The sequence below is a fragment of the Peromyscus leucopus genome, chromosome 10 (assembly GCF_004664715.2).
Source record: "Peromyscus leucopus breed LL Stock chromosome 10, UCI_PerLeu_2.1, whole genome shotgun sequence".
Lineage (NCBI taxonomy): Eukaryota > Metazoa > Chordata > Mammalia > Rodentia > Cricetidae > Peromyscus > Peromyscus leucopus.
Window position 1 is genome coordinate 72,654,164 of NC_051071.1, and position 25,136 is coordinate 72,679,299.

General features: G+C 37.6%; 1 protein-coding gene across 1 annotated transcript in view; it reads right to left on the reverse strand.

Moving 5' to 3' along the window:
* Window positions 1-5,370: 5,370 nt before the first annotated feature.
* LOC114709051 (transmembrane protease serine 11C) overlaps window positions 5,371-25,136 on the reverse strand; it is a 53,694-nt gene continuing 33,928 nt past the window's right edge. The window contains exons 5-10 of the mRNA XM_028892717.1: window positions 24,810-24,970; window positions 15,550-15,588; window positions 11,697-11,868; window positions 9,971-10,230; window positions 8,659-8,801; window positions 5,371-5,532 (exon numbers count right to left, since the gene is read on the reverse strand). Coding sequence (XP_028748550.1) covers window positions 5,371-5,532; window positions 8,659-8,801; window positions 9,971-10,230; window positions 11,697-11,868; window positions 15,550-15,588; window positions 24,810-24,970 — 937 coding nt within the window. The remainder of the gene's footprint in view (window positions 5,533-8,658; window positions 8,802-9,970; window positions 10,231-11,696; window positions 11,869-15,549; window positions 15,589-24,809; window positions 24,971-25,136) is intronic.

Consider the following 25,136-nt stretch of genomic DNA (forward strand, 5'->3'; position numbering starts at 1 on the left):
GTATGTCAAATTACTCTGATTGGTCAATAAATAAAACACTGGTTGGCCAGTGGCTAGGCAGGAAGTATAGGTGGGACTAACAGAGAGGAGAAAAGAAAGAACAGGAAGGCAGAAGGAGACACTGCCAGCCGCCACTATGACAAGCAACATGTGAAGATGCCGGTAAGCCACGAGCCATGTGGCAAGGTATAGATTTATGGAAATGGATTAATTTAAGCTATAAGAACAGTTATCAAGAAGCCTGCCACGGCCATACAGTTTGCAAGCAATATAAGTCTCTGTGTTTACTTGGTTGGGTCTGAGCGGCTGTGGGACTGGCAGGTGACAGAGATTTGTCCTGACTGTGGGCAAGGCAGGGAAACTCTAGCTACATATTCTATTCATTTTACATACTAACCACAGATCCCCCCTCCTCTCTCTTACCACCTTCCAGGCTGCCCCCCCAATTCTCCCCCCATCCCCACCAACTCCAAGTCAAGATCTCCCATGGGGAGTCAGCAGAGCCTGGTACATTCAGCTGAGGCAGGTCCAAGCCCCTCCCCCCTGCACCAAGGCTGTACCAGGTGTCCAAAAAGGCTAGGCACTAGGCTCTAAAAAGTCCACTCATGCACCAGCAACAGATCCTGAAGTTCAAGCTAAACAACTGTATTGTGTATCCAGAGGGCCTAATCCAGTCCCCATGGGGGATCCACAGCTATTGGTCCACAATCCATGGGTTTCCATTAGTTTGGCTGGCCATCTCTGTACATTTTCCTATCATGATCGCAGTTTTTTTTTTTTTTTTTTTTTTTTTTTTTTTTTTTTTTTTTTTTGTTAACAATGAGAGCAACACATTTTCACACTATACAGAAGGATTATTCTACAGCCATACTTCGCCTCCTCAGGGAGATCCATGCATTCCACCCCAAAGCCCTTCTTGCTACTTAACCTCTCTGAGTCTGTGAATTGTAGCATGATTATCCTTTACTTAACAACTAATATCCACTTATAAGTGAGTACATATCATATCTGGGTCTGATTTTTTCTAGTTTCCTCCATTTGCCTGTAAATTTCATGATGTCATTGTTTGTTTTTGGGGGGGGAACCAAATTAAAAAAAACTTGATTAAATTTTTACAAGGATGAGAAATGCTCCATTGTGTATATGTACCACATTTCATTTGTCCATTCTTCAGTTGAGGGGCATCTAGGTTGTTTCCGGTTTCTGAATATTATGAATAAAGCCACTATGAACATAGTTGAACAAATATCCCTGTGGTAGGATGAAGGATCTTTTGAGTATTTGCCCAAGAGTGGTATACTCATGGGATGCAAAGACAGGCTGGCTAAAACTTATACTTGATCTTTCCAAGCATATTTGTAATCATGTTATGGTGAGATACTTTTGTTTACATGAAACTGAGATGAGAGTACTGTTTATTAAAACAGTATAATTTAAATTTTACTCGAACAAAAATACATGTTGACACATTTAAGGATTTCTATCTCATAAAATAATTCAAAGTATGTCTTCATTCTATAATCTTCAGAATTAGAAGTTCGAGCACTAAATATCTGAGAACTGTATTATTTAACCATTTATGACAAATAAAAATATAAATGAGGATTCAAAATATCATTTGGAAAAATACATGTGATTATTGAGCACACATAAAATTGATATACTATTATAAAGGACTATGTAACATACTATAATTTCATTCTTACCCCTTTTCTTATTCTCCTTTTAAAAGTTTTCCATAAAATACATTTATAAGAGTGGTTCATTTAGTCCTAAAATTCCCTGGTGCCCCTTTCAATAAACATTTGTGGAAAAAAACCCCAAACATTCCTGCTTTAAATTGTACTCTATGTCTCACAATCAGGAGTGATAAGATTTAATTTTTTCCTTAGTTAAATATCTGAGGATTTCTAAGTTTGGTGGAATACTTGTTGCACCCATGCTTTTAGTGTGTCAAACTCTTGTAAATAAACATTTTTTAAAAACAAGTGACAATGTAAGAATTATATGTCAGGAACTATTCTGAGTGCTTCATACATACCTGTATTGAATATTCATGGCTACCTTTGGAGGTAGATACTATTATTTCCTTAATACTGCAGTGGAGAAATGGAGTCATAAGATTGTTAAGTGACTTGCCCCAAATCACCTAGCTGTTAGGAAGCAGAAATGGTTTGGATCTAGATAAAGACCATATCTATGGACTTGACTTTTTTCCCTCGAAATTTGTAAATATTTATTTCAGAGTCAACAACCAATGCCATTCTTTGAAGGTATATTTTTATTGGACAGCATTAAATAATATTCATGACATAAGAATAAAACATAATTGATCAGGGCATGGTGGCACACATCTTTCATCCCAGCACTTTGGAGACAGAGGCAGGTGGAACTCTGCCATGTTGAGGCAGGGTTGTGTTGTTTAATTAATGCACTTGTTCTCAACCTGTGGGTCGCATATCAGATATCCTGCATAGCAGATATTCACATTGTGATTCATAACAGTAGCAAAATTACACTTATGAAGTAACAAGGGAATAACTTTTTGGTTTAGGGTCACCACAACATGAGGAATGTATTTGTAATTTCTTTAGAAACTTTCATATTATTTTCCACGGTGGCTTTATAAGTTTACATTGTTACTAACAATTCTCTTACTTCTTGTCTTTTTAATAGCAGTCATCCTAACAGGTGTGAGGTGACAATGACTGTGGTTTAATTTTCATTTCTGTGGTGCTTATTGAGGTCAGAGACCCTTTTTTATATACCTGAAGGCCATATATATCTTATGTGGAAGAAATGTCTATTCAGGACATTTCCACATTTTAAAATCAGGCTTTTGGTTCTTGCTTCTTTTGGTACAGGGCTGCCGTGTCTTCTTGTATGTTTTGGGTATTTGTTATTATATACTTGTCAGATACATGGTTCACACATGCTTTCTTCCATCCTGTTGGCTGCCTTTTCTTTTTGTTGACTGCTGTGCAGGAAGCAGCTCTTCAGTTTCTGTAGTTGGACTGTTTCTTTTATTATTTATTGTTGTATGAGGTTTTGGTCTCACACCTAAAGAAATCTCTGCCCAACTAGTGTCAAGGAGCTTTCGTCTTAAGCCTGTATGGAAAAACAGGTGTTTTACAGCTTCAGGTAGTACATGTGAGTCTTTACTGTTCAGCTAACTTCTGTGAAAAGCTCCAGTTTAATTCCCTACCATGTGTTCTCATCATGGAGTCTTGCCAGAGACGTTTTATAGCAGAAATACCTGTATCTGAAGGGAGACCCGGTAATTATGACACTGATGCCCAGATGGAGAGAAACCATTATTACTGTCTGTACTTTCTGTTTTGATTTATATTGAGGAAAGGGAATCTATTACTATACAGTGTATCAACATGTAGCCGGGTCATTTAAATCATCTTTATTCAGAAGGTATACTCTGAAATTTTGCTGACAGTGCATGTGTCTTCATGTGAAAGTATTTTCTTCATCAAAAATTAAACATTTTATACTTTTCTAACATAGGCAGTTCATACTCTTTGCATTTATTAAGAAATTAAGTGAAGGAAAGTGCTGGTAGTTGAAGTCATTAATGTGTATTGATTTATTGATTTTTTCCCCAACAGAATACAATATACATGGCATGCAGAATCTGTCACTTAAAACTTAACATTAATAAACACAATATAGTCTTTATTACATTATATGACTCTGGGTAATATTTCATTAATTCAGAACATATATTTTACATTGGGTAGTAAATAACTAATTTTTAATCTTTTTTTCTGTATCTGCCTCTACTTGATTTGAGGGGTTGTTAACCAAGAGCCCCACATCTTCTATGGTCAATGTCAGACCTGGGTCCAAGCTAGGTCAGTCTTCACCAATATACATATACTTTTATTTTATTTATGCCTTTTTTTTCTAAAACAGCAATTAATAGAAATACTAATTCTTAGGAACATGTAACAAGATAATTTGAATATTATAAAAGCATCTGTGTAATACACCTACAATTTATCCATATGTTTCTGAAAAATTCTGAAGAATATGATACTAGAGACCTAGTCTGGTTAAACTATCAGCAAATCATATTTTCTTCACCAACTTCTGTTTTCTGATTTCTTTTTGACTATATAGGTCCATAATCATATTATATAAAATAGCAAGCTATTAAAAGTGTGAGCTCTGAAATAGAGTTTTATGATTTCAGTCCCAGCTTTTCAATTAGACACTCTTCAATTTTCAGAAAATTGCTGGCCTTCTCTATACATTAGTTAACTCATCTACAAAATTGAAATACCAAGGGGATCATTTCCCTAATGATTTCAATGTTATATATATATCCTGGCACTAGTAAGAACCAGTAAATATTAACTAATATTATTAATACAATTTATAGGTCATGGTGAGAGCTAGGGTGGCGGCTGTAATTTGCCAATAATGAAACAGAGAAATATGAAGTCCTATAGAGACAGTGATGGATTCCTGTCTGAGAAAGCACTCAGATTAAATAATGTTTTAGAGCAATGGCAACTGAGCAGCAGCATTAACATAACGTTGCAGTTACAGACACCTACCTCTACCCTCCACTAGAATGTTTTCATATGCAAAAAATCAGAGTGATATAAAAATAAAATTTCTATATGGTTTATTTAATTGCTAATTTGTATTACTGAGGAATTTTAAGAGTTTGGAAACAAACAGCATGGCATTGTTTGCGTTGTAAATTAAAGCCACCTATTGACAAGATTAACATGCCCATGGATGTTGTTACAGTTGCATGATAACTACCTTCTGAGAGAAATCTGAGAGAAGTGAAAGTCAGTGAACACTGTGATCTATTAATACACGCCATAGAGTTGTCATTTGTTTCCTATCACTTCACACAAGAAAGAATTAGAAGAATTGGTTGTGGTGCAGTGACCAGAAAGAAAATACATATTTTTTTTCCCTGAGTAACTCTTATGGGCAACATTACTGCAGTGGCTATACTCCATCTTTAAACACACTGGTCCTGGTCAGCAGGAGACGGCCGATTTAATCAGAAACACTTACAGCTAATGTTCCTGTGATACATTACCCAAATATCTGTCCCTCCAAAGTAGCAGAGACAATTTCCTTAATAAATGAAAACCATATTCACTCCTATAATTATATCCAACCCAAAGATGAGTAAAGGATATTTTGGTTCATAATCTCACTAAAGGTTTGTCAAACTTCAATAAAAAAGACTTAAATCTAAAACTTTATGCCTTTAAATTTTCTGTCTAAATATGTAAAACAAGGAAAATATCTAAGGAAATGTGGTTTTTGGCATTACAAACTTATTTGATGGACCTATAACTTTTGAACTTTGCTCTATAGAGAACAACCACATTAGACACCAGTTTTGGATGCGATCCAGTCTCGGTAGTATGTCACCCGAGTGTAGACACCAGGCTTGTTTGGAAGTGCACATTCATCTCCCCAGCTTACAATACCAACAAGGAACCAGATGCCGTTAGAATCCTCACTAACCAATGGTCCGCCAGAGTCACCCTGGAGAGAAAAAAAGGTAAGTCAATAATATAAATTAATGACACTTTGTAGAAATGGCAGGGGACACCAAAAATGAGAACAAAACAAGACAACCCCCACTAAAGCCCAGTATGTCAGCATAAATCTTTGGCTAGTGAAATATAATAGTGGAAGATTAGTATGAAATGTTTCAACTTAGTTATCAACTAAGGAGTTGTTGAAGGTGTTTCTTCTTTGTAGTCATCACTATATTGAGGAATACTCTTCCCTATGTTACTATTATGCTGAGGGAAAAAGGAAGGTGTGTACATTCATCCTCCATTAAAATTGGCCATAGTTTTCCATTCTTGAGCAAATGTTCTTCCCTATATTAAGGAAAGTAACTTTTTACATCACATGTTTACTTTCTTATATGAGAATACTAAGATTCTACTTTCATCACATTTCAAGGGGGATAATATGCTATTATAAAGTAATTGTGCTATATATTAGATCCCCAAACTTACAATCTTTTAAAAGCAAAATTGTACCCTGTTTTGAACTGTATCTCTCCATTTCTTTCTACCTCCTCATCCTTGATAACCATTTATTATTATTATTATTATCATTATTATTAATTTGTTTTAAAGATGTATTTTTATTTCTGTGTATGTGTGTGCATTCTAGAGACTGTGGAGGACAGAGAGGAGCTCGGGTCCCCTGAAGTTGGAATTAGAGGCAGCTGTGAGCCACCATACATTGGTGCTAGGAATGAAAATCACTCAAGTCTTCTGCAAGAGCAGTACATGCTCTTATATGCTAAACTGTCTCTCCAGCCTTGACAGACATCAGTATATTCTGTTTTAGTGAGTCAGTCTTTAGAGATTCCATGAAATCCTGCAGTATTTGACCTTGACTTTCTCTGTAGACTCGTTTGTTTGTTTTTGGAAGTACCATACTGTTTCCTGTCATGACTGTACCATTTTCTATCCCTATCACTAGTGTATAATTTTCTCTACATCATTGCAAACAATTTTTCTTTTTATTATAATCATAATATCATCTTAAAGTGATATCTCATTGTGTTTTTTAATGTGCACTTCTTTGATTATTGATTTTTGAGCACCTTAAAAAAAGTGCATTTTTTGTGTGTGCACGTGTGTGTGTGCATGTGTGTGTGCATGTTTGTGTTCATGTAGAGATCACAAGTTGGTGTCAGTTGTCTTCTTTGATCACTTTCTATATTATTTTTTTTTTGTGACAGGGTCTCTTATTCAACCTGGAACTCACTGATCCAACTAGTCTGCGAAGCTAGGGATCCTCTTTTCTCTATCTCCCCAGGGCTGGGATCATTGCTATGGACTACCATGTCTGGCTTTTCCCCATTAATGCAGGGGAATACCAACTCAGGTCCTCATGATTGGATGGCTATCTCCTCAGAACACATTTGTATTTTGTCTTTGGAAAAAAATGTCTATTTAGGCCATTTTCCCATTTTGAAGTCAGAACATGGTGCTTTTGGTGTTGATTTACATGAGTTACAGGAAGTTTCTAAGAATTGGCTTGAATGAGGGATTCGCTGATGTTTACAAAATGTGCAGAAGGGTTCAAAATAATGTGGAAGCTAACATTAATAGAGAGTACAAGTCACTGTGCAGATGGGAGGAGGCAGTAAAGAAAACAGGCAAGCAATTAGTTTTAAATAGTAGAAGACATTTGCTGAAACCAGAGGGTGAACGTGGGTATCAATATCACAAAGAAAGGAAATTAAAGTTGTTTTCTTCTGATTTCTTCATTTTTTCTAGTTATTGAGAAAACTGTAATATTCTAAAGAAGACTGGCACATAGTGTAATATGTAGGAAAAGACTATGTTGAAGATGACATAGCACAATAAGATACACCAGAGTTACACAGGTAAAGACTCACGTGTCATTCTATTCCTTGGGTTTACAAGAAGACAATGGTTCATCTAGTGAGTCGTAGCTGACAAAGTTGGCAGATTACTCTGTGACTCACTGTGATTCAAGATTATTAGGATAGGTGTGGGGGAAGCAGGAGATGAAGCCACAGAGGGTGCAGCAAATGCAGTTGCTGAAGAATGGGTCTTAGGCTGTGGCCAGTTAAGAGACACAAGTCTACTTAACCAATTAAGTACAGTGGGAATTTAAGCTCTTCATCGTCTCCAAGAATAGGTTTATTTAGTTTGAAAACTAGAAAGATGAAAACCTGTAATTAGAGAGGACAATTGTGTGTTATAAGTACTTATTTGTATGTCTTCTTGTTTTTAGAGTATAGTAATGTGCTTGCTCATTTCAATATCTCTAAAGCATAGTACAATAACTAAGTTCTACACAGCAATTGAATTAAGTGAGATTCTTCCTGAGTTTATCGATAGTTGTGTCTGCCTGGACTACTTCCCTTGTGTATTTTGTTAGCCCCAGGACTATTACGTATTAACAGCATAGGGGGATTAGAGGCACATTGATAAGGAAAAGTAGCTGGGTTTAGAGTTCAAAGAATGGACACAAGATCAAAGTTCCTCCATTTAAGCCCCTGCTCTGTCAGTTCAATTAAATGCACTGTCTTGTCTCTTTGTCCAAGCTCCTCATCAGAAATTGCTTTCAAACTAAAATATGCTGCAGAAGATTACCGTAACTAGAGTAAACAAATATTCTCAATGATGTTGAAACTATGCCTCGTATGTGGGATTCCACTCAGGAGTTGTTAAGTAAATAAAATAATTAGGATGTTGGAGCCAGGGAGTGAAAGCTCCATAACCAATTAGTATTAGATTAAGCTGAAGGTTTCTTGGAGGTAGACCAGTCAAACTATAGTTATCAGTGATGTGTTTCTTCGATTCACTGCTTATCCCGAGTCTCTTCCTCACTTCCACACATCGCTTCTTGTAACAAAACTGCTGACTTAGAATCATACTATTTTACGGAGATCAATACACATATTAGTTAGATGATTTACCTATAACACACACTTATACTTTTAAGATTGAGAAAATTGCACTGTTCATTGGAAATATAAAACTATCAGAAAAGAAAGAGGCAGAGGGAGGGAGACAGAGTGAGAGTGAGAGAGAGAGAGAGAGAGAGAGAGAGAGAGAGAGAGAGAGAGAGAGAGAGAGAGAGAGAGAGAGAGAGACTGGGAAGAGTTACCTGGCAAGCATCAACACGGCCCTCCAGGAAGCCAGCACACAGCATTCCAGGTTTGATCACACCGCCATATGCCTTTCCACTGTTGCAGGTCTTGTTATCTATAATCTTCACTCTTCCTTTCTGGAGTATGTTAGGACTTTCTCCTGAAGAAACAATATCATATAACTTTTAAAAGAGAATTTAAAAATTGTATTTTTTACATTTGTATATCTGTTTACTGTTAGAACATATGTGTGTGCACATGCATACTTGTGTATGAGTATGGAGGTCAGAGGTCACCTGTGGGGTGTTTTCTCTTTCCACCATTTGGGTTCTGTGTATAATCTCACGTTCTTATGCTTGAAGGTAAGTGCATAACCTGATCAGCCATGTGGCCAGCCCTCCAAACTGTAATATGTTTTTAGACTCAATATTAGTTTCTATGAATTAGTATTTAATTTTAAAATAATATTGCTTTTCAGGCAATATAGAACACACTTTAGTTAAAGCAATATTTATGAACACGCCACATACCAAACTATTGCTGAAAACAATCTTGTTTAGAATTAGTTTGCGTATCATATGTAATAGGATTTTTCTTTTAAAATGTTTAGAGTTTTACATTTTCTATGTATATTTTAGAAAGTAAACTTAAAAATTTACATGTCAGAAGCATACATTTTATGATCATTTATAAATTTTTATCTAAGCTTACTACTGTGGTTCTAGATTTTAAAATCATCTAGTTTTGTTTTCCTGCTTTAAAAATGTATTTTGAATGTATTTTGACACTAACTCTACAGGATTAAGGTCATAGAATGCCTATGATAATTTTGTTCAAATATTACCTTCTTGATGAAGGATAAATACTTATTCTGTTTTTTTTTTTTTTTTTTTTTTTTTTGATTTTTCGAGACAGGGTTTCTCTGTGTAGCTTTGCGCCTTTCCTGGAACTCACTTGGTAGCCCAGGCTGGCCTCGAACTCACAGAGATCCGCCTGTCTCTGCCTCCCGAGTGCTGGGATTAAAGGCGTGCGCCACCACCGCCCGGCGAAGGATAAATACTTATTGAGTGATGAATGACACGTAGGAAATTAGGCATCCAGATCAAAAGAAACGTATGAAAACTGACATTATGAGGGCATTGTGGCAAACAACTATACGGGATTATAGTTTCTAAATGAATGATACTGAGCTCAGGTTTCATCACATTGCACATTCCACTTTTCTGCATAATCTGGAGAATGTTCTTCACACTGAGATGTAACTCTGAATGTATTTCTTTTTAATTATTGAAGCTGGAGTCCTGAGGTGGAGAGATGTGAGGACCTTACCATCAGACTTTAATGTTCCCCATCCAGTGACCACCACGTCTGAGTTGGGTGGGAACTTGTGGGTGCCTTCTGGTAAACATGCCCTTCGGATATTGCTTGCAAATAACACTGGCGAAGACAGACGCACAAGAGCTATATCATTATCGTGGGCCGGGTAACTGTAGTTCTCGTGGATTATAATATTCTTGACAGTTCGTTGTGCTTGTGGCTTATTTAAAAGAAGCCCAAAACTAACTTTCCAGTCTTTTGGATTTGCATCCCTAAAGGAAATAGATTTATTTATTAAAACCTCTCTATATTAGAGCTATAGGAATTAGTCACATCATCTTTGAAAACTAATTAGGTCATTTGCATTTCCATAGTACTTTTTTTTGATACAAGGTTTCATTGTGCATCTCTGGCTGGCTAGAACTTACAATGTAGAAGCAAGTTTGAGGCTGTCCTTGAACTCACAGAGATCTGTCTACCTCTACCTCCTGAGTTTATGCTGAGATTAAACGTATACACCACTATGGCAAGTTTTTCCCCACTCCCAAAAAAACTGTATATAAGAGAAGAAATAAAAACAGTATTATTTGTACACATTTTGGCAACTTTATAAAATATGCTTTAAAAGATAATCAATAGCTGGGCATGTGAGCCTAGCACTTGAGGGATAGAGGCAAGAGAATGGTGAACTTGAGGCTACTCTGGGCTACATAGAAAATTTGAGGTCATTCTGAGCTATGCATAGTGAAACCTTAACTTAAAAGTAATTAAAGAGAAAAGACAATTTATAGAAAGTGCATTTTATTTCTTGGCTTGAATAGAAAATAATGAAGAGGATTTAGAAAGGTAAATATGACAGCATAAAATGACAAGATTTAATAAAAAGTAGATGGGGATGTGAACACAAAGAATTTATGGAAATTACATCACTTAAGTCTTTTCATCATTTTGCACAACAAATAACATACTTTTGTCTTCCACTTTTAGTTGCTATTTGGTATTTTGTATACTGTCATCTGAAAAGTAGTCCTGTTGGAACATTTTCAAGTTCTCTACTAAAGTGTTATCATAAGCCAGGATGGTTTTGCACAGAGTTGACCAAGTGAGAGATGAAATTTCATTTTTCTCCATCTCAACGGTAAAGTGCTGGCCTGGCATGCACGAGACCCTGAGTTCAGTCCCTAGTGCTGAGGAGAGAAGGGAGGATAGAGAGGTGGCAATCTCTCGGTGCAATCATACACTCGTTAAAGCAGTCATTATCTCCTCCGGGTGTGGTAGTCTGCACGTGTAATCACAACCCTTAGTAAGCAGAGGCAGGAGGACTGCAAGTTTGTGGTCAGTTCAAGCGACACCGCCAGTTTGAGGCCACTCTGCCATTGAGACCCTGTGGCCAACTCACCTTTGCCAATGTTTTGGAGACACTATTGTTGTTAGTATTGACGTGTTACTGGTGGTTAAGGGAAGGAGCGCTGCCCAGTGTTCTACAATGTACAGGCCAGCTCTCCACAATGAATGATTATATCTAGTCCAAAATGTCAATATTTCTACTTTGACAAAATTCTTTAGGAGGACTACTATATTTACTATTTCGCTGATAAATCGGTGAGCAGTTTTGAGGCTGTGCCTCCCTGGACTATTAAGCAGTTGGAGGCATAATTGCATGAGCACACTGATAAGGAGATATAATTACACTTTTAGTACTTGAGTGCCTTTGATACAGTCACAGGTCATATCTTACCTTATGAAACAGTGAGCAGCAGTGATAAGCCAGTTGTTGCTAATCAGAGTGGCTCCACATCGGTGGACACTATTCTGTTGAAGGCTTGCTTGCCAGGGCCATTCCCCTTCCTCAGCATCCTGGCCTCCTGCTACTTTGTGGCCTGAGGGAGTAATTGTGCGTCGTCCACAGCCTGTTCAAAGGAGAGTTCATCAGTGTTGATAATGCTTATGCATGTGTCTTGCTATATATAGTAAATAAACTACCTATAACATATGTCCCTATTAACTAGTAACTCAGCAAAATCTCACCGTCTTGGAGAAATTCAGATGGATTTACTGCTGATATGATTCCCTGAAAATATATTTCAAATACATTGACATCTCCTCCTCCTGTGCCTATCACTCACATGTACTCTGTGTCTGTCTTGTCTTACTACGGCTTGATGTATGACGTAGGTAGATTTATAGGTTTGGTTTTCAGAGAGACCAATCTTACTACATTGCACAAAGAAATATGTGGTTTTAAAAGTTTAGTGAAGGCTAGAAAGCAATACATGCCATGAAAAATATTCCTATGAAAGTGTGAGTGACTATGAATGTTATGAGACAGGGTAAACAGAAGTCCTGATACACAGTAGTTAGACAAAAGAAATGATGTGATGATGGCCAGAACTGTCAAAACCACATACTTCTGTGAGGTAGGTTTGTACATTATTGTCAGCTTAGAAATATAGAAACAGATAGACTGTGATGTCTTGAGAGCAAATTTGTAGTAATGGTACAGTTCGCCATTCATCAGATTGATCCTGGTTCTCTTGACTATCATAACTTTATACCAATAAAGTGTTGAATGTGTTCTTTAGCCGGGCGGTGGTGGCGCACGCCTTTAATCCCAGCACTCGGGAGGCAGAGCCAGGCGGATCTCTGTGAGTTCGAGGCCAGCCTGGACTACCAAGTGAGTTCCAGGAAAGGCGCAAAGCTACACAGAGAAACCCTGTCTCGAAAAACCAAAAAAAAAAAAAAAAAAAAAAAAAAAAAAAAAAAAAAAAAAAAAAGAATGTGTTCTTTAATTTGTCTTCTTTTACTAGAGATCACCATCTCATCTGTAAATACTTTAAAGGTTAGGAATTATACTTTTTAATAAAAATATGTATTTAGAATCTACTATAGAGAACCTATTATATAAAAGGAACTCAATGAATATTTGTAGAAATAAAGCCTGTAAAACTTGAAATAAAAATACTTGTTTATTACTTCATTTGGAGAGTGAAATAATGTAATTAATTCAAGGCATGGATTAAGGCAGTAGCTAGTATCTGGCAATGTTGGAGACACTTCGTATTATTACAAATGGGTAGGGGCTTGGGGGAGTGTCTACAGATATTCAGTGGACAAAGGCCAGAGGTATTGCTAACTACCTTATGATAAACTGGAGAGCCAAATAAACAAAGCATTAGCTGGCCTCAGTGTCAATAGTATTAAGAGTAAGACACACTAGACAACAGAGTTGACTTATATCAAGAGTAAGAATGTTGGCTGGGCGGTGGTGGCGCACGCCTTTAATCCCAGCACTCGGGAGGCAGAGCCAGGTGGATCTCTGTGAGTTCGAGGCCAGCCTGGGCTACCAAGTGAGTTCCAGGAAAAGGCGCAAAGCTACACAGAGAAACCCTGTCTCAAAAAACAAACAAACAAACAAACAAACAAACAAACAAACAAAAAGAGTAAGAATGTCTACCTAGGCGGTGGGGATGCACTCCTTTAATACTAGCACGTGGGAGGCAGAGGCAGGTGGATCTTTGTGAGTTTGAGGCCAGCTTGATCTACAAAATGAGTTCCAGGACAGCCAGAGATGTGACATAGAGAAACTCTGTCTCGGAAAAAAATAAAAAAATAGAACATTTAAACATTTAAATGAATTAGAAAATTTAGCTGGTCAGTTGTTTTACAATTGATGTATGATTATAGTGGCTAGATATACTTTGAGATCTTCTTTCCTGAAGGTAGGAAGGCAAGAGAAGCATAGGAGAGTCACATATACTTTTCAAGGTCCTAACTGACCTTCTGAAACCTTTTGGTTTGCACACTGCTTTTAACACATCTCTAACCTCAGGTTAAAGTATCTTCCTTGAGTTACTTAGCTGTGGCTGCCATGTCTAATGAGTATGCTCACATTGACTCATAGAATGTCACTCCCTCTCTTTTTCTTTCTACTCCCACATCATTGACTCTACAGAGGATAAAGCAACTAATCCAGAACCCAGGGAATGATGGTTCCTCCCTACCCTCCTTTCTGTTTGGGCTACTCCTAAAGGAAGTTGGCTTTTACTCAGCTTCCTTCAGAGAGATATAAAAACAAAAGTCCTTCTCTGTGGGATAGGCACCTCCCTAGGAGGCTTGACTTCACTGTTTCTGACCTTACTTGTGATTCTTAATTTCTATCCATTCATCAACTCAATCCGAAGCTCCCATTTACTCAGGATTGTTATGTTTGTTAAGCTTTCAGTCACCACCTCTGCAGCCTTACCTTGTTATTACCTCTGCACAAGTCCTACATGGAACCTTGGAGGTTTATTTTATCAAAAGGGAGCAGATGGTAAATTTCAAGGATTTAAAGAATACAGTGAGGATTGCTGGCTGATACTTTCAGAAACATCATGGAACCCACAGGGGGTATATTGCCATTCTATCCTTTTACTTCATATACTTTATTGTGTCACACATTGATGCTCCATTCTTTAAATTTATTTTGTTTTTCTGCACACCTTTTGCTTTTTATTACAAATGTGATCAGAACCCTAGATAGATCAAGTCAAATTCTGAATTCTGATATGAAAGGGTCTTAAGTGTTCTAGCTGGGGAGTAGATAGACTGCATGACATCTTTAATACTATTGCTGACAGACCTGGAAAGACTTCTAAGAACCTGACAACCTTCCAAATCGAAATTGTGGATTTTCAATTTACAGATACTGAGGATTTCATGGGAATCATTTGTTTCAAGATTTTTTATTAAGTTACCTGTGGGTTGTTTAATCAAAGTCTATGAAAAAGAAAACCCAAATAGCCTTGTGTTTAAATTTTGTCCCAAGTTCCTCCTCAATAACTAAGCAGTGACTAAGGGGTAGTAAGAGTAGCCTGGGTCAGTGTCACCTAGCTCTAGAGGGTGAATGCTCTAATCTGGCTCCCACAATCAGTCTCAGTTCCCAGATAAATGCAGTGCTTTCCTTGACAGCTTGCTCCGAGTTTCAGCCACTTTGAGGATCATATTTCCTAAGACAAGTAGTGGAGTGGAGGTGGGGGTAGGGGTGGGGGTGAAAACAACGCCTTGCCCAGCAAGGAAGAAATGGTTTGCATAGAAAGCATACAGCTTTCTGCACACAAATTTAGTTGCTAGGGTCAGAATTCCAGAGAGAGTTCCTAGGCCTGGGATTCTTATAGGCGAAACAGAAAACACAAAGAGCTGACATATACTGAGTACCAGCTGTCAGCACATGTACTCTGGTAAGTAATTTATTTCTATTACCTTATTTCATCTTCACACTAATTTGAAACTAAGGCTTTGGAAAGTTAAGGAACTTATGCCAATTCTTCCCTCTAGAATTTGGCAGATCTGAAACTCCAAATGCACATGTAGCTGATTTTAGATTCTGAGTTCTTAATTACCACTGCTTGTCCCTAAATCCTCCCTGCCTTTATGGCATGTGATGATGCTCCTCATTTTAAATCCATGATATCAGCCAGTTTAAGAGCAACTACAGTAACATTCACACACATTTCTGGAAGGCAGGCAGGCTTATTACACCTCAACTGCAGGTCTTCTTGGCATTCTAAGGACGGATTTTTGATGGAAAATAACTTCATTGATAAACTTACATGTGTTGAGAAGATCTTCTGCTATAGGCATTGCAATGTCTAAAAGTCAAGAAAATGAAAATATTTACATTTATAAACACATTTTGTTCTTAACATTAATGTTAATTAAGTTGTTTTTTTGCAAATATCCTGTAAACATTTTATCTATCTTGATTGCCAGTTCTGTTCATAAATTAACACAGAGAAAAATGAAATATTTACACTTATTTTTTAAAATACAAAAGTTCCCCACTATAATTTATTTGCAAAGCAGTTTTGAAATGTCCTGGAATGTATGAGAAATAGTGACATTCCACCAAATCCAAGAACACACCTTAACAAATAATCCTAGTAACTAGAATGTTGTTACTTTTACTACACTTCTAAAATTAAAATTAATTTTTTGGTAAACATATAGAGAGATAGGTTTCACTTTGATTTTTCATACACATATAGTTATACTTTGTTCTTATTGCCTCTCAATCTTCTGGATGCCTCTGCTCTTCTCCCTTACTCCTTAACATTGGCCTCATTTCTGCTTTCATGACACATGCTCCATTACCCTGTCTTGTTCCTACCTCTTCATCCCTTTAGACCTCTTTCTCCTCTTTCATAATTTGCCCTGATGGTCAATACACACACACACACACACACACACACACACACACACACACACACACACACACAGGCAAGTCACACACAGGCACATACACACACGTGTACAAATGTGTGCATGCACACTTTCAATCAAGGTTCTACAAACGAGAGAAAATATGTATTTGTCTTTCTGAGTCTAGCTTATTTCACTTGACATGATAATCTCTAGTTGTGTCTATTTTCCTGCCAATGTTATAATGTTACTCTTCTTTACAGATGAACAAAATTCCATTTTATGTAGGTTCCACATTTTCATTTTCTAGTCATCCATTGATGGATACCTAGGCTGGTCCATAGCTTGGCTAGTGTGGACTGTGCTGTAGTACACATAGATGTGCTGACTTAGGATCCTTTAGATGTGTGTACAGGAGTGGAGCAGCTTGGTCAGGTAGTAGCTCTGGTTTTAGTTTAAGTGGTTTTATTTGTGTTAAGTGCCTTTTACTATATTTTAAAATTTATATTCTTTTTGTGCTATGGTTCAATTGTTTGCCATCCTACTTCCCATTTATTTTGGATCAAAATAATTTAACTGGGCAATGTGGCAGAATTTAAATTTTTCCACTCATTTCTGTATGGATAAATCATTTTAGAGATTTGGGAAGGAATCATTTATAACGGATAGTTTTGCTATACAGCTCATTTGTGAATAGAGTCACAAATTTGCTCAATTGATGTAGGGAAAGTATGTTGAAAGAGTAAACAAATGAGTTATGCTTCCAACATCATGTGTAGCAAGCTGTCAGTTCACTAGATAGTTCTGCTGAAGAGTTCTAAAAGGCAATATCAACTGCAGTATGAGGTAAACACTATAAATGTCTAGGTTGATTCGTTTTATGTTCTTGATTTCTATAAATCAAGGAAAAAGTATCCAGTTCTTCATATCAATTACAGTTACAGTTTTACATTTGGTTGCACAATAAACCAGGGAGACAAAAGAATCCTTTTCCAGACATTGTCCTGTCTAAACAAAAGGCAAGGGCACTTAGCAGTCAGCTGGGCTAGAGAAGAATGGGGTTACACCTACTCAAAAAGAAATCTGCCATAGTTTTGTATACCATTTACTGTTGCTTTACAGAGGCTATTTTTCATTTGATATGATATGTCTAGTTTAGTTTTGAATTTTTATTCTTGGTAACTTCTATCAAATCATTTTTAGATATTTAGAAACAAATGTTTAAAATGGACTGAACAAATCTTGTTCTACACTCAAAGAACTAATAGTTTTACAACTATGTTATTCATACAAGTTTCTTCTTTTCTTGAATTTTTCTTTATTAATATATTAATTTCTAAAGAAAACAAATGCCTTGGACTTGTAGTTTGCTTTTAAAAGTTGTGCTCTTCCATAGCTCAATAGAATAGCAGTTGGGTATGTGGAAGACAAGCTACAATGAATTGAGAAATGACTTGAGTCATTTTCCTCTCAGATTGAGTCACAGCTGTGGCTATCTGTATTTTCTGCCATTTAAGTCTCCTGGCTCACACTCAGAGGTTAGAAATCTTGTGGACTGGACTCACAATCACAAAGTCAACAGTGTAACCTAAGAAACTCTGTTTACAGTGTGCTATATTAAGGAAGTGACAGAAAACAATAGCTTGGTCTCTGCCAAGGAGGAGATGGATCAAAGGACACAAAGAATCCTGGGAGTGGTGGCTCACAGGTGTAATTCCAGCACTCGTAGACTGAGGAAGAAGGAGGAGGCTGAGGCCAAACCAGTTTGTAGGACAAAGAAATCGAAAGACCAAACAGCTCAGCAAATGTGCATTGGACTTCTCCAAGGGCACAGGTGTTAAAGCACAGACATGGGTTTATTCCCAGTGAATCAATTTGTTGGAGATAGAGATGCAAATTCACAATTATTTAAAAATCACCTCCAGTTATGTTCATTTTCCTGTGGTAGGTTTAGTGGCCGACCAGCAGATAACTGAACGTATGAACAAAAATTGTTAAGGAAAAAGGGAGGATTTGAACAGTTGACAAAAACATTCTTTTGGGAAGGAGTGGAGAAATTTATTTTAAGGCCAGAGAAATTTGGTATGATTGGTTGCAGGTGAATACTAGATTTGAAACATGCTCTTTATGTTAGTCCTGTAGACTGTCCACGACTGCTGTTCATAGTTGGGAAGTCCGAGAGGAAACTTCAGATGGGCTGGTAAAAAGGAGGACCCCTGTCCTGGGTATGGTGTTGCCCTCCATGAAAATCTTAGCACTCAGATGGCAAAGGCAGACGGATTTCTGTGAGTTTGAAACTAGCCTAGTATGCAAAGCAAGTTCCTGATCAGCCAAGGTTCACAGTAAGATTGTGTCTCAAAGAAGGAGGAAGAGGAGCAGGAGGAGAAGGGAAAGGAGGAAGATGAGGTAACAACAAAGAACTCCTCCTGTTCTTGGTGGTATCGTTTACCCTTATACTCTGTAATCCTAGCCTGTGCATAGAGAAACCTGCCTCAATTAAATAAATAAATAAACAGATGATAGATAGATAGATGGTATATATGGATGGTTAAGGTATTATACTAATTAAAATACTTTAAGAAACATTTTGGTAATAAAATAGGTTTGTTAAAGCTAAAAATTGGTTCTTAGCTATGAGAGTACATTTTGATAATCATATTTTCTTTCAAATGTCTTTAAAGAGTTATCAAAAATGATGGGTTAGTTCAATAATTTAAGTCATGACACAGTGAAACCTTTCCTTGTCTCAAGATTAAGATTCATGAAAATATGTGTTCTACTAACTCAACCCATGCCCCAGTTTTATCCAGCTTCTCATGAACACTAGGCCAAGCATTACTGCTGCCTGAAAAGCCTCAGCAGTGAGTCAGGGTGAGCATCCTTGTGTGTGGAGTTCATTGCTCTATTTTTTTCTTTTACTTCTACATGATTTGAAGCTTTTCTTTAACCAATCAGGATTTGGGGTAAGTACTCAGTGTATTTCATTCCTATTCAGTTGGGTATTTTGTGTAGAAATGGACCAGGGTAAAATCTCTCAACCAGACACCAAAAATTATTGGACTCTGATCTTGTGTTTCATCCTCTAGAACTTTGTATCCCACTAGACTTCAGATTGATAGCCCTGAGAAATTTGCTCCAGAAAAGGACTGGTTGTTTGCTCATGATTTGCTTTTTCCTGACTGTAGAATGGCATAAGAATGAAACTTCTATAGACAACTATCCAAAAAAAAAAAGTGACAGGAAGTTATCAGTAGTGACAACCCACTCCCAGGATGGCCCCAATAGACACGTTTAGCAAGTAATGGATGAATCTTCTGCTTGCCAGGATTTTGTGGGAGAACTGTCCCTCCTCATTCTTCATCCATGCAGTTTAGCTGTCATGTGACCTGAGTTGTACAGAGTTCTCTATCATCCTGTTCATACTTATTGGTGATCTATCATGGGAAAACAGAGCCTCACATTGGATTTTTCTGGCTTATTAAACAACACCCATTTCTTCTTCATTAGAACTACCCACTTGAGAATTTTGTATGTTGAGAGCTGCTGATACTCAGATTTGCCTTTAGAAGAAATGGTGGGAAAATTTTCCAAAAAAAAAAAAACTGAAATGAAAAAATAGTTCTCTGTGACCTGCTTAGAGCCCCTGATTCTACCCCTAGCAGAAGCAATCTGCATCCTGGTCCTCACAGCTGTATGAGCCAAAGAAAGTAAGTTGAGTTGGTTTCCATCATTTAACAGTTGAAGGAGACTCGTTGTTACAAAGCTCATTGCGTGGTATTTATTGACTTCTTTTTTTCATGCCAGCCACTATGCTGTGATAGATTTTCATTCTACTTTGAGGCAAAAGTCATTACATATAGTATACTGGTGCCCGAGAGCCAGTGGAACACAGAGATTTTTGTTTGGCTTAATTTTGGATATTATTAATTATAATATTAGCAAATTTTGAAATGTCAAAGATATTCCTTTCATCAGTATCAGTATCATCAGTTTATTCAGTTTAATCAATAAAGACAATGTTTCCACTGTAGGGCTTGCCCATTAGGAAGTCAAATTGTATTTAATGAACTCTAGGATAATTACCACTTTGGATGTGGTTGTCTCTACAATGTTATCTCTATTAGTTTCCTTGTGATGGTGTAATAAACTATCACAAATGGTGTGACCTGACACAGTTTAATCTCTTGTGGTTATGAAGGCTAAAGTCTGAAGTCAAGATAGCAACGAGGCTCTGGTGAAAAATGCCTCCTTACTTCTTTTAGACATCTGGTGGCTCTAAGGACTCCTTGGTGTTCCTTGGTTTATAATTGTTGCTCTAACCTCATCTATCCTCACATGGCTGATTTGCGTTTATGCTTTCAGAAAGACTTATTAGGACACTGTTCACAGGACTAGGGCTACCATAATCCACTGTGATAGAATATTTTTAAATTTTTGTTTTTTTGAGACAGGGTGTCTCTGTGTAGCTTTGCGCCTTGCCTGGAACTCACTTGGTAGCCCAGGCTGGCCTCGAACTCACAAAGATCCACCTGCCTCTGCCTCCCGAGTGCTGGGATTAAAGGCATGCACCACAACCGCCCGGCTTGAAAAATTATTTTTATTAAAATGATATATTTATTTTTATTTTATGTGCATTGGTGTTTTGCCTGAATGTATGTTTGTGTGAGGGTGTCAGATCCCCTGTAACTGGAGTTACAGAGTTGTGAACTGCCATGTTGGTGCTGAGAATTGAAACTTGGTCTTCTGGAAGATCAGCAAGTGCTCCTAATTGCTGAGCCATCTCTCCAAGCCTGTATAGTATCATCTTAATTTAGCTAATTTAATCTCTAAAGACTTGGTTGTCAAATATAATAGTCCCCATTTATTCTGAGGATCTAATACAGGGTCTTCAATGGATCCCTGAAATTTAGATATGGTTTCTAGGTCTTAGACTCAAAAATAGTAAGTAAAGAGAAAATAAAAAGAGCTAAACAAAATAACACAGCAAAGTCAAATGAGCAGGGACAGGAATGAAGTGATTTAGTGCAAATGAGAAGCCCTTCTCTCATCAGGGAGTTGTTTCATGATGCTAATCTTTCTTCCCCCACGCCAGACCACATATCCAGCACTGTAGAGTACACAGAGTCCTCATGCTCACAGAAAAGCTCCAGGGAAACCAGGAATGTTAAGCACGCATGGTTGCTCTTTCAAAGAAGAGATGTATAACTTGTTTGTCACCCAGAAGACGGGATGTGGTTAATAGCCTGGTGACCTTTGTGTTATCTGTATGGCCAGAGGCTCCCCCAGACTCTTACAAACAGGACAAGAGGTGGTTAAAAGCCTACTGACCTTTGCACTATCTGTATGACCAAGACCATACCAGGTCCTCCCCCAGGCCCTTAAGATGACACACGTAGTCGATCTATAGAGCCTATCCTTATGAAAGAAGTGGCATATTCTTTGAAAAAAGTTTTGATGCAATCATGCCTTATTGTATACATGGGATTTTGTTTCACCAGGAAACATTTTTCCAAATTATACTGTACTTAAATATGCCTAAAATAAATTGCTCAGTGTCAGACTCCTGAAGTTTGAACCAACACCATCTACTTAGTTGTGTTGAAGCAGTTTTCCTACTGGCCTCATGTGGATCATTATTCTGCTATTCCTGGTGTTTGCAGAGACCCAGTCCCCCATAGGGTTATCTGAGGAATATGTAATCATAAACACAAGACTTCAAGACACGTTTTTGAAAAGTAACATATTCTATGCTTTAGAATGTATTAATGAGAAAACAGATATCCAAGAATAGAGTTTGAAAAATAACATTTCTGTTTTTCTTAGAAGCAGACACCCTCTTTATTCCAGAATAATGAGTAAGACCTTGATACTCAGGGTTGTGATTCAAATACCAACCCAGAAACTATCAAATTAAAAAGAATAATCATCTACCTACCTGTTTGTCTATGTATGTATGTATGTATGTATGTATGTGTATATGTATGTATGTATGCATGTATGTATGTATGTATGTATCTCTATTCTTTTGACTTCAAATTTTTATTATATTCATTTATTAGTGTGTGTGTATGTATGTGTGTGTGTGTGTGTGTGTGTGTGTGTGTGAGCACGCACGTGCGCACACACATGCACACACACCTGCAAGCACATTTATGTTGGGCATGTGGAGGTCAGAAGACAATTTGTGAGAATGGGTTCTTTCCTTCCACTATGATCCCAGGGACTAATCTCAGGTCACCAGACTTTTTATCAAATACCTCTACTTACTGAGCCATCTCACTAATCCCCATTTTGCCCATTTTGTCATGTGTGTGTGTGTGTGTGTGTGTGTGTGTGTGTGTGTGTGTGTGTGTGTCTGTGTGTGTGTGTGTGTGTGTGTGTGTGAGAGAGAGAGAGAGAGAGAGAGAGAGAGGGAGGGAGGGAGGGAGGGAGGGAGGGAGGGAGGGAGGGAGACATTCACCAAAGAGACCTCAGTTGGGAAAATGCCTGTAGGTAAGCCAGTTGGCATTTTCTTGATTCATGAGTGATATGGGAGGACTCAGCTCACTGTGGGCAGTGCCAGCCTTGGGCTGGTGGTCCTGAGTTGTATAAGAAAGCACACTGAGCATGCCATGAGAAGCAAGCCAGTAGATACCACTCCTCCATAAGTTTTGGTTGGGTTCCTGTCTCCAGGTTCCTGTCTCCAGGTTTCTGTCTCCAGGTTTCTGTCTCCAGGTTTCTGTCATCTCCAGTGATGTGTGTTTCATCACTGACTTCCCTTAGTGATATAGTGTGGCCCATGAGTGAGTTATAAGATGAAAGAAACCCATTTGTTTGCAAGTTTCTTTTGGCCATGGTGTTCATCACAATAATAGAAACCCTAACTAAGACAGCTTTTAAATCTATAAAACATACATATTGAGCAGTTTTGTTTTCTCTGGATAAAAAATCAGTAATTAGTAATGACTTGTGTTAAACCTGTCTTTAAATGTTCTTTATAATTTATCGGTTCTCCAAAATCTTCACAACAATCATAATGAGTATTTTTTATTTTAATCCTTATTTCTGTTATGACATGGTTAGACAGAGGCATTCAAATGTTAAGTAAAGTTCCCAAAGTCTTACATATAGAGGACTGAAAAACCCAAATATCAAGCCATCTAATAGCAGAATCTGTGTTCTCAAACAATGTCTTGTATTACCCCCTTTTCCCTAGTCACATTGTAGGATACTTGTTCTTCAATCAGCCATTCATTTTAATTAGCAGTTCTGGCCAGTGCCATGTAAGGCTTTGTCTTAAATATACAGAGATTTTTTTTTTTTGCTATATTAAGCAGCATGTATGAAAATGTACTTCACAGCCTTGGCGTATCCGTTGTAAGTAGCTGAGCTAACTCGTCATCGTAAGAAGGTCATGGTATTTAATAAAGTGCTGAAATAGCGACTTGGACTGCCAAATAAATTTCAAGATCCCTATGGCACAGACCTACTTATGTCTTTACCAATGATTAAAAACTCATCTCAGTGAGGGCTGTCCTGGGTATAAGCCCTGTATTAACGTGTTCCATTGTGGTTTTGGGAGAATGGCTTTGTCAGCTGCTGGGTTTGCTTCTACACGGGTGAAACCTCACTCAGTTTTATGAGGCACCTAACTTCTGATGAAGGATGAAGAGTGAGGGACAGAGAGTTTCCAAGACTTAAGACAATACCAGAGCACAGACTGTACTTAGCCTGCTTTATTTAACTGCTCCTGACAACAATGTAGTTTAGCATTGCAACAGGACTCCTAAGAAAAATCAGTTGTTTGGAAGAGACCAACAGGGTGCGTATTTCCCTGAGATCTTACGTAATATTTAAAATTTGGAAGGATGCTGGGAATATAATACCTCGTTTATGTTTTTGTTTACGTAGTTAGCAGATAAATTTCTAAAATTATCTCTTTGGATCTTAATTCTCTACAACTTGGAAGGCTGCTTTTTTCTTGCCTCTTTTGAGGACAACATGTATATAATGAGGAGGAAGGCTGTGAGAGGAAACATCTCAGGGAAGCTACAATTCAGGAGTGGCTTCCTATCCATGAGAAGCACATCAGATCTTGCTTTTTGATGCTTTGATATTCAGTGAAAATGAATGCTTGTCCTAGGAGCCCCCACCCCAATCTTTTAGTCCTTCCCATAGAGGTGGCAATATTTTCAGTTTCAATTCTGTTCCCCAAATTGTCTGCCTTATTCTTATAAGAGGATTTGTAGTTCTAGGAACTGACAGCCTGTCCCAGAGATGACTGTGTTTTATCATGATCCACGCTATTCTCACAAACCAGGGATAAGTTGTTTCCTCACTAAGAATAAGAAGCAGATTCTATGTGTCTATGTGAGACAAGTTCTATTAAATGTGTGTCAAGTAGGAAGATAGATTTTTAAAAAGTTCCATCAATCCTGGCAGTCTTCATTGTTGAGACGGTTAGAAAGAAAGTGGGCATCATGACTGTAGAGCAAGCCATAGTTTTGGCTGCTGTGTTTTGCCAAAAAAAAAAAATGTAGTTTGAGATTCTGGTTACATTCATAGCGCACAAAAATTGCTGTTGTTTTCTGTGGTACAACATTTAAAGGAAGAAATTCTGCTTCATGTGTATAATAAAACACCATATTCAGATTGAAAGATGAAAGTCATTCCATACCATATGTATTCTTACCTGAAAATTTAAATGAGGAAAAATCTATAAGTAATCCAGTTTGGCCTTTGAGCTTCTGATACAAAATGGTTTCAACGCTGTCCCAGAATTTTTCTACATTATTGCTATAACAGGCTTTAAATTTCAGCACAACATGTAACACCACTTTCCCATTGGCTTTGCTGTAAAACATAAACAGACAGATTGTCATTTCATGATGGAAACCCCTATCATTTTTAGTAGCAGGGTGGGAAGTTCATAAAGGGGCAATGGTTGACACAATACAGTAGAACTACTCTGTTTTGTGAACTGTGGAGTCCCTTCCAAGGGAGAGGAGACAATATTTTA